Source organism: Dama dama, chromosome 5 (assembly GCF_033118175.1).
Source record: "Dama dama isolate Ldn47 chromosome 5, ASM3311817v1, whole genome shotgun sequence".
In the NCBI taxonomy this organism is placed as follows: Eukaryota; Metazoa; Chordata; class Mammalia; order Artiodactyla; family Cervidae; genus Dama; species Dama dama.
In genome coordinates, this window is record NC_083685.1 from 65,026,408 (window position 1) to 65,044,223 (window position 17,816).

The 17,816-nt window shown below is 36.4% G+C and overlaps 1 protein-coding gene across 10 annotated transcripts in view; it reads left to right on the forward strand.

Moving 5' to 3' along the window:
• The window catches only part of ARFIP1 (ADP ribosylation factor interacting protein 1), a 128,376-nt gene that overhangs the window by 68,533 nt on the left and 42,027 nt on the right, over nt 1-17,816 (forward strand). For 9 of the 10 annotated variants that reach the window (XM_061142520.1, XM_061142516.1, XM_061142515.1 and 6 more), the window contains 3 exons: nt 6,887-6,982; nt 8,523-8,635; nt 14,586-14,807. In XM_061142520.1, coding sequence (XP_060998503.1) covers nt 6,887-6,982; nt 8,523-8,635; nt 14,586-14,807 — 431 coding nt within the window. The remainder of the gene's footprint in view (nt 1-6,886; nt 6,983-8,522; nt 8,636-14,585; nt 14,808-17,816) is intronic. The other variant, XM_061142514.1, reaches the window with a different exon arrangement.

Genomic DNA, 17,816 nt, shown 5'->3' on the forward strand with positions numbered 1-17,816 from the left:
CTACTTGAAAATTGGTTTTAAAATACTGAAATAAAAGCTCAAAAATTATATCAAGAATGCAGATTTAAATTATTTTAGTGGTAACCACAAAACTTATGTCAATATTGATTTGTATAAATACATATTTCTTATTTCAAAGCAATTAGAAAATGAAACTTTTATTTTTCTTACTCTATATTCTGTGTCGGCAGTCTCCCAAGAGCACCCTCCAATAAAGTAATTTTCAAAGAGGACTAACAGGACTCAGTATATAGTCATAGTTGAGACGATGATTACAGCAAAAGTACACTGAGCACGGTTGGCAAAGGCAAAGGATGCCTGAGCTAAAGATCGAGGGAGACGAAGCATCACCTTGGAAGGGCCCTTTCCCAGTCCAGTCACACAGGACATGCTTCATTCTCCTAGCAGAGCTGCGACCACAAATGCGAAATCTTGCTAACCAAGGAGGATAAATTAGTGCCTAGGATTCTTATTGGAGATTGTTCACATAGGCACCCTCTGCCTTGCATGTGCCCAGATTCCAGACTCCCAGAAGGAAAGCATAAACCACATTGTTTGTATAAACAGTTTAGGCATAGTGAGCAAGTCTTACAATTCCGGGAATGGCGAGAATCACTCCAAAATTATAAGTTCTCAGATGCCAACTGAGACTTAATCTTTTGTAAACTGGTCTTTTCAAGGGTAAATAGTTAGATCAAGTATGTTAGCTCTTTTCTGCATACATCCCATGTATATGGTTTTTTTTTTCTTTTTTAATATAAAGAAAAATACTTCCTTTTTAAATACTCTTGCCTATAATAACCTTTTTAGGTATTTTTTCATTTTTACACAAGTGAAAGAAAGTGAAATCATGTGGATGTAAAAATGGATTGTTTTCTTGACAGAGCTCTAGTTAAAGTAGCAATAGTTGGGTGTTCAATGAAGTATTTTAATTTTAATACTGCATTCAGTCCAGTTCAGTTGCTCAGTTGTGTCCGACTCTGTGACCCCATGGACTGCAGCATGCCAGGCCTCCCTGTTCATCACCGACTCCTGGAGCTTGCTCAAACTCAGGTCTATCGAGTCGGTGATACCATCCAACCATCTCATCCTCTGTCGTCCCCTTCTCCTCCTGCCTTCAATCTTTCCGAGCATCAGGGTCTTTTCCAATGAGTCAGTTCTTTGCATCGGGTGTCCAAAGTATTGGAGCTTGAGCTTCAGCATTAGTCCTTTCAATGAATATTCAGGGTTGATTTCCTTTAGGATTGACTGGTTTGATCTCCTTGCAGTTCAAGGGACTCTCAAGAGTCTTCTCCAATGCTTCTCCAGTTCAAAAGCATCAGTTCTTCAGTGCTTAGCCTTCTGTATAGTCCAGCTCTCACATCCATACACGACTGCTAGAAAAACCGTAGCTTTGACTATATGGACCTCATCGGTAAAGTAATGGCTCTGCTTTTTAATATGGTGTCTAGATTTGGTCGTAGCTTTTCTTCCAAGGATCTTTCTTCCAAGCATCTTTTAATACTGTATTATAATTTCACAAATTGAAAAAAATATCTCCATGCCTTTGTACTCCTTAGCCCTCTTGCAGTATTCTATATTTTATTATACTAATGGCCTATATTTTAGTGAGAAACAACTTATATTTTAAAATATATTCCTTGCTAAATGGATCCTAGAAATAGGCATTTAGGGTAACCCAGTATAGTATCTTCTACTCTAGGCTGTAAAATGAGTGGCTCTCTACTGACATCTTTTTTTTACCGTTTTCATTCTTATGTTCACAAAAACACAGATCAGAAAGGAAGCGTATGTATCAGTATCTCAGTGGTGATTGCATAGCATTGTGGTGGTGTTCTCTAGGCCGTAGCTTTGAACGTGAGAGGCTGACCGGCTGCCTGAGACTCTGAGCGTTTGAGGACACACAGCACACTGTGTGACAACGTGGCAACAGTTTCCGGCCAGCCACCAATTTCCAAATTTAAATGGCAACGTAGAATTTAAAAAAAAGACTTTTACAATTAAAACATTTGAAGATTTTCAGTGGAATTATTTAGCTGACGTTTGGTTTTATCCTTTCCCCCTTAAACAGAATAGTATACGCAATAATCAAAGTCAGCTGGCATTGTAACCTGTTGTACATGAACATGAAGTGCCAGTCAATTTCACTTGCTTATAGATCCATCGTAGTCCCTCAAATTGGAGTAAAAAATATGTTTTGTGATAATGGCAGTAATTTGTGTCTCTTTGAATTGACTTTATAAAACATTTTTTAAAACAAGCTACATAGTTAATCAGTATGTTAAAAAGATAATCATTCTGTCATACTCAGATTCGTTAAGCATTTACTGGAAAGTTGTAGTCAAGTGTTCTTGTTTTGAGGCATGTATACATAAATTGGAATGAACATGATTTTCTCATGTTTAAAATTTCGGATATGTTCTTATTGTTGTTCAGTTGCTAAGTCATGTCCAGCTCTTCGCAACCCCCATAAACTGCAGTATGCCAGACTTCCCTGTCCTCCACTATCTCCTGGAGTTTGCTCAAACTCATGTCCATTGAGTCAGTGATGCCATCCAACCATCTCATCCTCTGTTGCCCTCTTCTCTTTCTGCCCTCAACCTTTCCCAGCATCAGGGTCTTTTCCACTGAGTTGGCTCTTCACATCAAGTGGCCAAAGTATTGGAGCTTCAGTTTCAGCATCAGCCCTTCCAATGAATATTCAGGGTTGATTTTCTTTAGGATTGCCTGGTTTGATCTTGCAGTCCAAGGGATTTCAAGAGTCTTTTCCAGCTCAATTCGAAAGCAACAGTTCTTGAATGCTCAGCCTTCTTTATGGTCCAGCTCTCACATCCATACATGACTACTGGAAAAACCATAGCTTTGACTATATGGACCTTTGTTGGCAAAGTGAAGTGTCTGCTTTTTTAAATTTTGAGTTTTAAGCCAGGTTTTTCACTCTCCTCTTTTACCCTCATCAAGAGGCTCTTTAGTTCCTCTTCACTTGGCATTAGAGTGGTATCATCTGCATATCTGAGGTTGTTGATATTTTTCCTTGCAGTCTTGATTCCAGCTTGTGATTCATTCCAGTCTGGCATTTAACATAATGTACTCTGCATATAAGTTAAATAAGCAGGGTGACAGTATATAGCCTTGTCGTACTTCCTGCCCAATTTTTAAACCAGTTCATTTTTCCATGTAAGGTTCTAACTGTTGCTTTCTGTCCTGCATGCAGTTTTCTCAGGAGACAGGTAAGGTGGTCTGGTATTCATTCCCATCTGTTTAAGAATTTTCCACAATTTGTTGTGATCCACGCTGTCAAAGACTTCTCACATAGTCAGTGAAACAGAAATAGCTGTTTTTCTGAAATTCCCTTGCTTTCTCTATGATCCAGTAGATGATGGTAATTTGGCCTCCGGTTCCTCTGCCTTTTCTAAATCCAGCTTTTACGTCCAGAAGTTCCAATTCACATACTGTTGAAGCCTGGCTTGAAGGATTTTGAGCATTACCTTGCTAGCGTGTGAAATGAGTGCAATTGTGTGGTAGTTTGAACATTCTTTTTGTTGCCCTTCTTTGGGATTGGAACGACCTTTTCCCGTCCTGTGGCCACTGCTGAGTTTTCCAAATTTGCACATATTGAGCGCAGCACTTTAACAGCATCATCTTAGGACTTGAAATAGCTCAGCTGGAATTCCATCACCTCCACAGTAGCTTTGTTCGTAGTAATGTTTCCTAAGGCCCACTTGACTTCACACTTCAGGATGTCCAGTTCTAGGTGAGTGTCCACACCATCATGATTGTTCGGGATATGATAGTTCTGTGTATTCTTGCCACCTCTTAATCTCTTCTGCTTCTGTTAGATCCATACTGTTTCTGTCCTTTCTGTCCTTTATTGTGCCAATCTTTGCATGAAATGTTCCCTTGGTATCTCTAATTCTCTTGAAGAGATCTCTAATCTTTCCCGTTCTGTTGTTTTCCTCTATTTCTTTGCATTGATCATTGAGGAAGGCTTTCTTATTTCTCCTTGCTATTCTCTGGAACTCTGCATTCAGTTGGGTATCCCCAAGAAAACGAAATGCAAGAAGATGAAAGTGGTTGTCTGAGAAAGCCTTATGAATAGCTTAGAAAAGAAGAGAAGCAAAAGGCAGAAGAGAAAGGAAAATATATACCCAACCAAATGCAGAGTTCCAGAGAATAGCAAGAAGAGATAAGAAAGCCTTTTTAAGTGAACAAAATTTAGGATGAAAAAATGTCTCATGAAAAAAGGTTAGGAGTTGGGGCTCTGTTAGCTCTCTGGGAAAATGACTGAATGATAACTTTATAAGGACTCTATTACCATTTATTTTTCCATCTCTGGAGCAAATTTAGAAGAAATTGTGCTTAAATTCAGTGTAACAATAAATATTGAAATCTACCCAAGAAATACATGGTAGAATCAATAACAGTGGAAACCATGAATAAATCAAAACTCTTAATAGTGAGTTGTTCTTGGTATCTGAGTTTTGTTTTAGTGGGGTTTTGACCGTTGCATACACATTATTCATATTCCTAGACTTGTCCTGTTGAGAGAAAACTGAGCTAATTCTCCAAATTTCATCAATTAGCAAAAGCCTAGAGTTTTAAGAGTTATTTTTGTTGGAATGATTTACTTATTATTTGTGAATGATTTTAGTAACTAAATTAGTCTGACTTAAAGATTTGAAGATAGAGACAACAATTAACCCTTGAAAGTAAAGCAAATAGTTGAAGGTATCTACTTACCTCAGCACTATGTCTTTTTGCTACTTTAGTTTGGAAAGTTCTGTATCATTTGTGACATATATGTTATACATATCTCATGTTAAATCATGGGATTATTTCTTATGCAAGATTAATAAACAATAATAGCCAGAACAACAGAGCTCTGTTCCTGGGATTATCATGAAATGGAATTATAGTAGTCATCATTTATTGAACTCTTCTTTATGTAATAGTAGAGATAGAGTTTTTGTTTAAAGTAATGATTGCATTGGATAGCTCATTAGATGCCTTCCTTAACAATTTATGGATTGATGTTTTTTGTATTGAATTTAATAACGGAGATATTATGGTATGGATTCAGAACATGTGAGGATCTAATAAGAAGCTGTTTAAACCTCTCTGAGCCTCTTTTTTCCTGTAGTTTAGTTTTAGACTAGTTGATTTCTGTTGTCCGTTCCAGTTTTAAATTTTTGTGGTTCAGCAGATTTTTTTTGAAAGACAGGTATCTCATTTTGAAAGGTAATGCCATTCTATTTAGATACATTGCATGTTTTGGATTTTAATGTTAGATTCAGTCCAGATTAAGTTTTCCATATTATTAAAACTAGTGACTGTTCCTGATCAGAACTTAGTATATCTGGGATATGAGAAAGTTGACATGTAATTCTTATTAGAATATTTTAATTATAAATTTGATACGTTATATGTTTTTAGAAAACTGGAAAAGAGTGTAGTTGTAATAAAATTATCTTAGAAACATTAAAATATATTCAGCTAAATGTGAAGGATGTTAATAATTTTTTCAGTTTCTTTTCAATGATCACTTCCCTAAAGACATACAACCTTTAGAATTTAAAATAGTCAATTGAAGCTGCACAGTTTTATGCTGGACATTAGCAACAATGTTGGGTACTCAATTTTTCTTACTTTTTAAAAAAACTAAGGCTCAGAGATCTTGAGTAATTTGCCAGGGTGTTCCTGATACTATTTGATAAATAGAGCCAGAATTTCAAACCCAGAGTTAGAATTTTAAAACTCAGTGTGTTTCATTCCAAAATTGTATTCTTTCCTCAGGTTCTCAAATTTAGTTGTGTTTGAGAATAAGTAGCTTTTAAAAAACTACTGTTGCCTAATGAGCAGCATGGTGACTATAGTTAATAATAATGTATACTTGAAATTTGCTGATAGATCTCAGGTTTTCTCACCACACACAAAGAAGGTAGCTATGTGAGGTGATGGATGTAATTATGTTACAGTGTATACATATATCAAAAAATCACTTTTTACATCTTAAATATATGCTATTTTTATTTATCTAATAAATAAAACCAGAAAATCAATCTAATAAAAAAGCTAAAGCTTTCCGCTCCCCCCACCAAAAAAAGCTCTAAAGATAACCTGTTTCTGTGATAATCAGTAGATCTTGTGGAATGTCTCAGGTATGTTTTAAAAGCTTCAGAAGTCTTATGATTAATCAGAATAGCACTCTGTATTATCACTTCTCAGGCTTCAAAATGCATACAAATCATCTGAAGATCTTGTGAAAATGCAGATTCTGGTTAAGTAGGTCCGTGTTTCTGAGGAGCTCCGAGATGACATAACTGATGGAAACCCCTTGCATCCATACTATGAGTAGCAGTAATCTGTACTGGGTGATACTTGATTTATGATTTGAACTTTTGGCTATAATTTCTGTGAAGGCTGATTCACTCACATTTCTGTGAATGTTAATGATAAATTTGATACAAGTGTTACGTGCCTTTGTATTTCTACTTGAGCTTTCCTTCCTATGTTAGAGTAGCAAGTTATAAAATGTTAAGTTAAGCTTCAGTATCATTCAGCTGTATCCTTTAATCACATACTTTTAATTGATTTGAAAATAGCAAAGTCCAGGTAAAGTCCTGCTTAAACATGATCTTACCAAGTTTCTTCTTTCAGTTATGTGTTTTGTTTGGTTTTAATAGTTTGATGAAAAGTTTCTAAGAACTCATTCTGGTAGCATCCATTTATTACTCGTCCATTTCTGCATGAAAGCAAGTATATTAGTTCCCAACTTTTAATCCTTTTTTTGAATGTTTTAAAGGCAATGTCAGTATAGCTGTATTCAAAATGTATGTTGTGTGGAGGAAGAGAAGCATTTTCACAGAGAAATGTCTGCCCTTTTCAGGTTGCCCAGCACCACCTCTGCCATCTGTTATGTCCCCCAGCAGGGTGGCAGCTAGCCGACTGACTCAACAAGGAAGTGATTTAATTGTTCCTGCAGGTATTCACTGCACTGGTTGGATAAAGCCCTTCTTGCTACTGCTGAAGCTAAACTAACTCACTCAGTTTCATATCGCTTGCTTTATATTCTTAGGTGTGTGTTATTCTGGCTTTTCTGGTGGCTGCTTTTTTTTTTTTTTTAACAATAAGGAAACTAATCTCTCTAGCCATAGCTTAATCTTTCTGGCTTTTCAAAGTTCATTAGGTGCAATCTCAAACATGAAATTTAAGTAACGTTATGAGAAAAAAGCACTATAAAGTTTGATTCATTTTTAATCTACCTTTCTTTTCTTTGCTCTGGAAAATGTTACTTTACTTATTTGATCCTAGACTCTCAGCTTTGCTGCTCTGCCATCTGTTTTCAGTTAAATAAAACAGGACTTTCAACAGTTGGGTTGTTCATTATTTGGAATGAATCAAGTGGAAAAGGTTGTGTCTTCCTGTTTTCAACTTTGACTTAACAACTAGTTGTCAAATTGCATCAAAATACTATGTAATTTTCCAGTTATGCCCAGTGAAAAATACTGGGAAAAACCTATTTCTTTGCATTGGATTTGCTTTTCACTTTAATATTGCTGGACTATAAAAACAGGGCAAAAAGTAAACTCTGTGTTTCTTTTTACATGAAATGTTAATATTTTATATTTTGTTTATGTGAGAATTTTGTAAATTCTTAAATGCATTTGATTTTATATACTGTTCTCCTTCTTAGATTATGTAAAACTGTGGTAAAGCCTGGCCTGGCTATAGGGGTGAGAGAAGAAATTTTTGCCGACTCTAACCTTCTAAAACCATTTTATAAAATGTTTTCTCTTGTCTTTTTTTAAAATTGTTATTTTTAAATTATGATATCTATATTCCAAGTTATTAGCATCATAAATGTTACTAAATATGTTCTTCTGTGAAAAATATTTTACTGTGAGAAACTGTATAGTTGTGGCGTTGCTGTTACGTCATAATTTCTTAGTTGTTGGAGTAACACATTATAGCTTTGGGGGAAGTGCTGGGTTTCCTGAGAAAAAAATGAGGCACAATGTAGGTCTCGTTTTAACAAAACCTCATATACTACAGTAAGATATTTTTAATGACTATCTAAAGTTATAGTATTTTTAAACCCTCCAAAATTTTGGTAACATTCTGTTGTTGCTCTCTTCTATGTAGTATAATGAAAGGAGATCACTGTGAAGAGTGTGAGTGAGCCTTTCAGATTTTTAATGACAATTTTTTAAGAATCATTAGGTTATAAGATAAATTGTGGAAATTTTATTTTCCCTGAAGTAAATAGCAGTTTAGAGAAGAAGGCCTATTGCAGAATTTTTTTTTCTTTTAAGAAGATAGACAAACCAAAGAAAATTTTTTTTTTTTACAGTTTCAGGAAATCATCCTTAAAATGATTTCAAGAAGTTCTGGTCCTTTACTTTGTGGGAACCTCCTTATTTCTTTAAATGCATAAGTAGTTTAATTTGAACTGCATCCGTGTTTTGTTTTCTTTCTACTTGTCTGTGTGGTTTGCATTTTTATCTTTTGTTCTGATGTTACAGGTGGCCAAAGAACACAGACAAAAAGTGGGCCAGTTATTCTAGCAGATGAAACTAAAAATCCTGCAATGGAAAAGTTAGAACTTGTTAGAAAATGGAGTCTAAATACCTACAAGGTTTGTAATTTTTTTTAATGTTTCCACCCCAAGTAGCTCTAAGAGTTTCATTCGAATGTTACTCAAATTATTATTTTGCAGTTATATAAATGTATAGGAGAGAATAATGCTCTTTAAACATAAATATACAATTAAAAATATTTTGTCTTACTGATCTTTGCATAAATGTAGTTTAAAAAGTCAGTAGGTTGAGTTCTAAAAAGAGCTACTGAAGTTCTTATTAATTGACAGATAACACATAATTAAAGAAGAGATATGTCTGGGAGCACATTTAGCTGTAGAACTGCCATAGATATATTTGTCACAACCTCCATCTTTTTGATACTTTATAGCAGTGGAATGTCAAGAGAGGTATATTAGTTTTCCAAAGTTTGGAATTCTCTGATCTTATTGTAATAACTGAGCACTAAACTGTACAAATAGTATATGAGTTAGATTTCAAAGGTTTATTGTTGTTAAGTGTATTGCTTCAGAGTAAAAGTGTTGATTACTTTTCTTATATTCTCCTAAAGTAAATAAGCAAAATTTACTCTGAAGCAATACAGCTATATTTGATGTGTTACAAATAGAGAGCTCAAACCCCAAATTAGTACCTTTGAGTCTTAACAGGGATGAGACAGTAGAGTTCGTAGAATAGTTAAGTGGATGAAAACCCTAACAGTTCTATTTAGAGCTCAGCGTTAATACTCGCTCTGTTTGTGAATTGGTAGTGGGCCTAGTGGCTTGTAAATCAGGAATTGTCTGTATTTTTATACAGGAGTCTCTTATGTATCTTCTAAAGAATAATACAGAAGTGCATTTATTTTTTCAGTTAGTATTTTTAAAGTATGATCTTCAATTTTCCACAAAAGTACAGGTTTTCTTAAGATGATAAAAGTGCCCTGAAACTGCTGCATGAAACTTTCCAACAGTGACTTAGCTCTTGTCCGTGCAGAGCTGAGAAATGCCAGTGGCAGCCATCAGAACTCGACGCCTGCCGAGCTCTTCTCCTTCAGGATACGCTGTGTGCCCGTTGCGCCTTTCGTTCTCAGGGACGTGGGTTCTCTCATTCCATGAATACTGTGTTTCCTTTGGTACTCCTTCATATCGCAGCGGTTCATCCAAGTATTCAGATGTATACTTCATCTCCTCACTGATCCCACAAGCCCAGTTAGTTACTAATGGACTCTGCCTCCTTAATGTTGTTTGACTGTATCCTCATCTCCATCTCGCACTTCACAGCCGTGTGATTACCTCTTACACTACTGTAGTAGCTTCTCAACAAGTTATCTCATCCTGCAGGTTCTGCTCTGCCTGGCATGGTTCAGTTTGCTTAAGTCCTTCGCTCAGTCCCCATCTACCCTTCCATTTTTATCCTGCTGCTCCTCTCTTCCACCCGCAGAGCTTGTGGTCCATACCAGCTTCTCCAGAGGGTTCTTAAACAAGCTATGCTTTCTCATGCCTCTGCAGCTTTGTTCACGGGCTGTATTAGCCCACTGCCTGAAATGCCCCTTCATACTCCCTTTCATTTCACTTGTTTATCTTTCATACAAGACTGAGTCTCACTTATTTATTTATTAAATTCGTTTATTCAGCCGTTCCTTTGTTCATTTATTCTTGAAATTTAGCCACACATTTTGAGCCTAAAGAATATAGGTCTTATTTTTTAACCAAATCCTCAAATCCTAATAATCCTAATTTTACAATTTATCAAGTTTAATTTTTTGTCATTTTGGACTTCCTCTCTTGTTGCAGTTGTGTTTTCCTTGTTGTTTATCTTTTTTTTTTTCCTGTATGTGTGTGTTTATCAACTGTTCTTTTCTTCTTTTACCTCTACAGTAATCAGAGTTGAATCATTATTTGTTTATAGTTATCTCTACCTTAACATGGGGCTTCCCAGGTTGCTCAGATGGTAAAGAGTCCCCCTGCAATGCAGGAGACCCTGGTTTGGTCCCTAGGTCAGAAAGATCCCTTGAAGAAGGGAGTGGCTACCCACTCCAGTATTCTTGCCTGGAGAATTCATGGACAGAGAATTCATGGTCCATAGGAGTCCATAGGGTTGCAAGGAATGGGACACGACCTAGCAACTAACATTTTCACTTCTTTTCTACGTTAACATACCACATTCAGATTTTCTGTTATTGAAAATAACCAAACTTCATAATGTATACGCATGACATAGTACTGTGTGAAGGAGTTCTCATTCTTTCAGAGTGATCATTTTATTTTTAACTGAAAAATTGTTTTCATCAGAATAATTTGTATATCTCAATCTAGGTCAAAAGAGAGAAAGTCCTAGCTTACGTGATTTTATGGAGCTTGTAGCTCAGTGTGTCTGGACTGACATACAACTCTGTTCTTCTGGCTTTTTGATCTTTTTAGTCCAAATTATGAGCTGACATAGGACATTCATTGTCATCAGGATAATCTTTCAAGTGTTGATTCTGATTTGTGCTAATTACCCATCGTACTCTGAGGAATTTGATTCTGGCTGACTTTGATCCTCTTTCATAGACTTCAGTTTCTTCATGATTTTTGTTTTTAATTTCTTCTATCTGTTTCTGTTCTCTGGCAGATACTTTAAAGCTTTTACTCAAAGAGAATTTTATTGGTGTTTAATAAAGGAAGTGCTAATATTGATCCCAAGATTAGTGTAGTGATTAAAACCAAATATGTAATAGAAGTGATTTTAAGTTTAGGCCTTGAACCTATTTTCTTAAATATTATTTTAATCTACCTGATTACAGTTTGAATCCAAAATTTATTTATTTTCTCATTTGCAGGAATCAATACGAATAATAAACTCTGGTTTACCATTTTTGTTCATTTTTGTATTTTGCAAATACAGGGTACTTGTAAAAGTCTATCTTATTTTTTTAAGAATAATCTCAGTTTTAGTATTCAGACCTATTAATGTCTCTTCCAAATATTAAATTCTTTTCAAAAATGTTTTAAGAACTTGCTACCAGTATTCATAGAAAGAAAGTGAAGTCGCTTAGTTGTGTCCAACTCTTTGCGACCCCATGGACACCAGGCTCCTCTGTCCATGGGATTTTCTAGGCAGGAGTACTGGAGTGGGTTGCCATTTCCTTCTCCAGGGGATCTTCCTGACCCAGGGATCGAACCCAGGTCTCCCGCATTGTAGACAGACGCTTTACTGTCTGAGCCACCAGGAAAGTCCTCAGTCGTGTCCGACTCTTTGAGAACCCTTGGACTACATAGTCCGTGGAATTCTCCAGGCCAGAATACTGGAGTGGGTAGCTTTTCCCTTCTCCAGGGGATCTTCCCAACCCAGGGATCGAACCCAGGTCTTCTGCACTGCAGGCAGATTCTTTACTAGCTGAGCCACCAGGGAAGCCCGAACCAGTATTCATACCTTTAGCAAATTAATATTTGTTGGCTTAAAGCCAGTATCTTTTAAACTTTCATTCCTGGCTTTCTTATCATATTGTCTTATTTATTTACTGGTTTTTCTGTTTCCACTGTTCAGCTTCTGATATTTACTTTTATGCTCCCTTCTTCCCTATCCTTCAGTCTTAACAACTTTCTTAACATAGTATCTGTCTTTTGCTGCCATTAGCTTATTCTTTTCCTTGTACCTAATTGTTTTACTCTAAGCTCTTGGTGCTATTTAAATACTAATAGTATCCAGTGATTATCTTGTAAATTCATGACCTGTACGGTGGAGATTCATGGTATTTTATACACTATTTGTCATTATTCTATCCTCTCCCAAGTAGGAGATCTCTGCAGAGCAGTGATTACTTTTGCTTCTTCCTGCCTGTTTAACCTGGCTCCACTTGTCCTTAATTTATGTGGAAGACTGAGCAGGACCGCAGGTCACGGCAAGTCATCTGCATTTCCAGGGGCTTTGGAGAAGCGTAAAGAACTGAGAACTTTTAGTTGTCTTCTGTTTTAAACTTACTTTATGATATATACTGACCTTCAATTTTGCACTTCAGTTTCAGTGTTTACTAGGAAGCGACTTAAATAAAATTCTGGTTTTTTAGTTGTCCTGTGAGAAGCCTGCTCCGGGACCCTGATGAGTGGGGAAATGCCTAGCAATTTGGTTTCTCACTGCAGCTTTCTTTGCAAAGTTCCACATGGGCTGTCTGTAGCATTCTCACCTCCTGATGACTTAGATTTCCTTGAGAGTGGCTAGTCATCTGTACTGGAATGTAAGCTCTGTAAGTTCAGTTTTGAAACTTGTTTAAGGTGTCCAGATTTGATGCCTTATACTCTTGCCTTACTTTTCCCATGGCCATGGCTTCCTGGAAAGAAAAATTTCCTCATTGAACCTTTGACCTTGCTGTCTGCTCATCACCACCATTTCTGTTAAAAAATGACCACTCAGACAAAAGTAGACATTTCTTTCATTTTGCCCAGTCTGCCAAATTCCTTCACTGAATTTTGGCTTCTTGATTTTCAACAGACTATTATATCTGGGTTGCTATGGAAGGTACCACATGCTTTGGCTTAAGAGTAGGTAAATGCCTCTGATAATATTCTATTGCATAGGGAAAATCCCTATGTGGAAGAAAAGTGGAAATGAGTGGTATATCTTGATCTTGTTACCATTTCAAATATTACTTGCTGATGTTTCACTCATTAAAATCACAAAGTCTGCAGTTAAACGTTCTCTTTATATGTTTTTCATCTCCAAAGAGTGTTTATATGTTTTCCATAAAAATAGTTTTATCCCTTCTGTGAGTTTGGGCTTTGACCTTCCTATCATTTTCTATATAGTTAATTTGTCTACTTTTTTTTTTTTTTTAAAGAACTCCTTTATTAAAAAATGTTTATTTGTAAAGATCCTTAATTGATTATAATAGTGTCAGGGAATTCATTTCAATTTTAAATAGAAAAATGTAAGTAACATATGTTAACATTAAAAGGATAAATAATACATTTATATTTGTTGACAAGGAAAAGTTTCAAGATACTTGTTCTTATAAAAATGCTCTGGATATTATGTATAGCATAGCATAGTCTCATGTTTACTTTAAAAATATTATAATGTGATTATATAGGTTTAAAGGAGAGTCTAATTAATACTTTTCTACTGTCTAGTCGAATTAAAGGAAGAGGACATTCATTTTTATTTCATTCATTATTTTCACTTATACAACAAATACTAATTCTGTAACCAAGACTTTAAAAGACATGATAAAATAACAAATTGGCAAATTTTAAAAATTGCAATGCTTATTTACTACTTTTTAGATTACTTTTGTTAACTTTAAATGATAATGATGATATTAATGCCCTGTATGGTTGCTCTGATAATGTATTGTTGAGTGGTGAACTGAAAACTATAAGCTCTTGTATCATTTCTGGGGCAGAAACAGAATACCGTAGAATAGAGTAACATAGTTTAATACTGTTTTATCTAGGCAAAAGTAGAAGAAGAATTCAGAAATCTCTAATCTCTACCTCCTTCTCTGTCCTTCCCACTTCCCTTCTCTCCACCCCCTCTTTCTTCTTTCTCCTTCCTTCCTTCCCTTCGTTCTTCCTGCTCACACACACATACACAGCTATTTAAGGGAAAGCTAGAAGGGAAAAAAGCATTTGAAATTGATAAGAGAGTAGAATTTTTGGTGTTATTCCTATATTAATAGTCCAGTATTCTTAAACCAATGCTAAGTATGTCAGTTGTTTTAAATCATCTACCAAAATGCACAAAGCTTGAAATACGATTACATGAGAGAACTCATCTGGCAGTATATAAATTAGCTAGGTAAGTTTTAAAAATTTCTCTGATGAGTAATAGTTAATAAGCATGATTGGTAAATTTACTTTCTGAGTCCTGATGAATGTCCGAACGGGACTGAACGTCTGCAGTTTGTTGGGCTGGCTTGTTTGAAGCCAGAAGTGGTGTATACCCTTCGCTTCAGCATTTGCACTTTGGATTACTGCTTTTATCTTTTGTTCTTTTTTTTTCCCTAAACAAAATACATCTTTCTACTTTTAGTGCACTCGACAAATTATCTCTGAGAAGCTGGGCCGTGGATCAAGAACTGTGGACCTTGAACTTGAAGCTCAGATTGATATATTAAGAGATAACAAGAAAAAATACGAAAATATTCTAAAACTGGCTCAGACCCTGTCGACCCAGCTTTTCCAGATGGTGCATACCCAAAGGCAACTTGGAGATGCATTTGCTGACCTGAGTTTAAAATCACTGGAACTCCATGTAAGATTATTTGAAATAACTATTGGAGGGGAAAGGGGTGAAAATGGCAATAGGAGTGTTCTAAGAGGCAATTTGTTACATTTCTGATTTGTTGAACTCTTAATAAAATTGGAATCTTGTGGTATTCTTTTAAGATATTTTACATAATTTTCAAGAAGGCCCAGCTGACTTTTGTCAAAATACTGATCCAAAGAAAATGTCAGCTGGAGTTTTCAGGGAAAGGGAACTTGGTTAGAGGAAAGGAAAAAGAGTACTCAGACTGCTTGAGCCTAGAAAGAATCGTATATAATCATGTAAATAACTGGGTGTGCGTAAAAAGTAAATTCAGGCACCTGTTGAAAATCTTGGGGCTTCCCAGGTGGTGTTAGTGGTAAAGAACTTGTCTGCCAATGCAGAAGACACAGGTTCAATCCCCGGGTCAGGAAGATCCCCTGGAGGAGAAAGTGGCAACCGTCTCCACTATTCTTGCCTGGGAAATCCCCTGGACAGAGGTACATGGCAGGCTGTGATCCATAGGTTTGCAAAGAGTTGGCCACAACTGAAGCAGCTTAGCACAGCATGTTGAAAATCTCTTACCTAGTCTCTGAATGTCCTAAACAATACTCACTTGACTTGATTTGTGATACACTTTTATTGAAATCATTAGTATAAATTATGAATTTTAGAATGAAATTGTTTTTCTGTGTATATAAGTATGCAGCAGAAAGCATTATTAATTTCTCACGCTATCTCTTTTTTGGCTGGCTCTGTTGCTGCATGTGGGTTTTCTCTAGTTGCAGCAAGCAGGGGCTACTCTAGTTGTGGTGTGCTGGCTTCTCACTGCGGTGGCTTCTCTTCCTGGGAGCACAGGCCCTGGCTTTCACAGGCTTCAGGAGTTGCAGCCTGTGGGTTCACTAGTTGTGGCAAACGGGCTTAGGTGCTCTGCCACATGTGAGATCTTCCTGGATCAGGGATAGAACCTATGTCCTCTGAATTGCAAGGTGGACTCATAATCACTGGGCCACCAGGGAAGTCCCATCTGATGATATCTTAAATTACTCCTTTTATGTCTTTTTTTCCTCACCTGGAACCAAAAGATGTAGAAATCCCTTTTCTACGAAAATCCCCTACAGACTAATAACTTGAGAAGTTAGATAATTTAGAGCATTAAATTATTTGTTAATAATCTAGAATCTTGGACAAAGAAAGTTTGGCTAGAGATGACAATATTGAGATAAATATTGAGATTCACTTCTAACTGAGTCACTAGACAAAAAGAAGAATGAAACTAATATTTAGGAAGATGAGTTATAGCAGCTGTTATTACTGAGTATCCACAATTTCAGTGTGATGGGCGGGGTAGTTTTTAGCCATTATATCATGTAATTTCTCTAATACCACTGGAAGAAATGTTGTCCTGATTTTATAGATGAGGAAATTGAGGTCACGATGGTTAGGTAGTTTTTATAAAATCATGAAAAACAAAAGATGTAAGTGGAATTTATATTCAGGCCTTTCTGTCTCTTTCTGATCTCTGCCTGTCTCTCTAAGTGAAACCTTTAGAAGGTGTGACACAGAAAAAAATCCCCACAGTATGGAAAGAGATGATCAGAGTAGAGGGTCTGGGGAAGTACAGCAGTGTTATCAGTGATGCTACATTGACTAGAGTCTATTAAATTATAATACTTAATGCCAGTTGGGGACTTACTATACATCAGATACAGCTCTAAGTTGCTTACATATGTGTTATAGCTCATCTAATGCTCAGTCTTAGTTAGTAGTACTTTTATTACCTTTCTTTTACAGATATGAAGTCCTTTAAAAAAAAAAAAAAGGTTACTCCTCAGTATTCAAGTCCATTGTTGTTATGTTGTTAGGTTCAGTTGCTAAGTCATGTCCAGCTCTTTGCAACCCCGTGGACTATAGCACACCAGGTTCCTCTGTCCTCCACTGTCTCCCAGAAATTGCTCTAATTCATGTCCATTGAGTCAATGATGCTGTCTGACTGTCTAATCCTCTGCTACCCCCTTCTCCTCCTGCCTTCAGTCTTTCCCAACATCAGGGTCTTTCCTAGTGAGTTGGCTCTTCCCATCAGGTGACCAAAGGATTGGAGCTTCAGCATAGTCCTTCCAATGAATATTCAGGTTATTTCCTTTAGAATTGACTAGTTTGCTCTCCTTGCAGTCCAAGGAATTCTCAAGAGTCTTCTCCAGCACCACAATTCAAAAGCATCTGTTCTTCGGCACTCGGCCTTCTTTATAGTCCAACTCTCATATACATACATAGCTACTGGAAGAACCATAGCTTTGAATATATAGACCTTTGTTGGCAAAGTGATGACTCTGCTTTTTAATACACTGTCTATGTTTGTCGTAGCTTTCCTTCCAAGGAGCAAGCATCTTTTAATCTCTTAGCTGCAGTCACCATCCATAGTGATTTTGTTATCCAAGAAAATCAAGTCTATCACTGTTTTCACTTATTCTCCTTCTGTTTGCCAAGAAGTGATGGGACTGGATGCCATGATCTTAGGTTTTTGAATGTTGAGTCTCAAGCCAACTTCTTCACTCTGCTCTTTCACCCTCATTAAGAGTCTTTTTAGTTCCTCTTCACTTTGTGCCATTTGAGTGATATATGCATATCTGATGTTGTTGATATTTCTCCTGGCAGTCTTGATTCCAACTTGTGATTCATCCAGTCCAGCATTTCGCATGATATACTCTGCATCAAAGTTAAATAAATAAGGTGATATTATACAGCCTTACTCCTTTCCCAATTCTGAACCAGGCCAATGTTCCATGTCCAGTTCTAACTATTGCTTCTTGAACCACATACAGGTTTCTCAGGAGACAGGTAAGGTGGTCTGGTATTCCCATCACTTTAAGAATTTTCCACAGTTTGTTGTGATCCGCACAGTCAGAGGGTTAAGTGTAGTCAGTGAAGCAGAAGTGGATGTTTTTCTGGAGCTCCTTTGCTTTCTTCACAATCCAATGAATGTTGGCAATTTGATCTCTGGTTCCTCTGCCTTTTCTA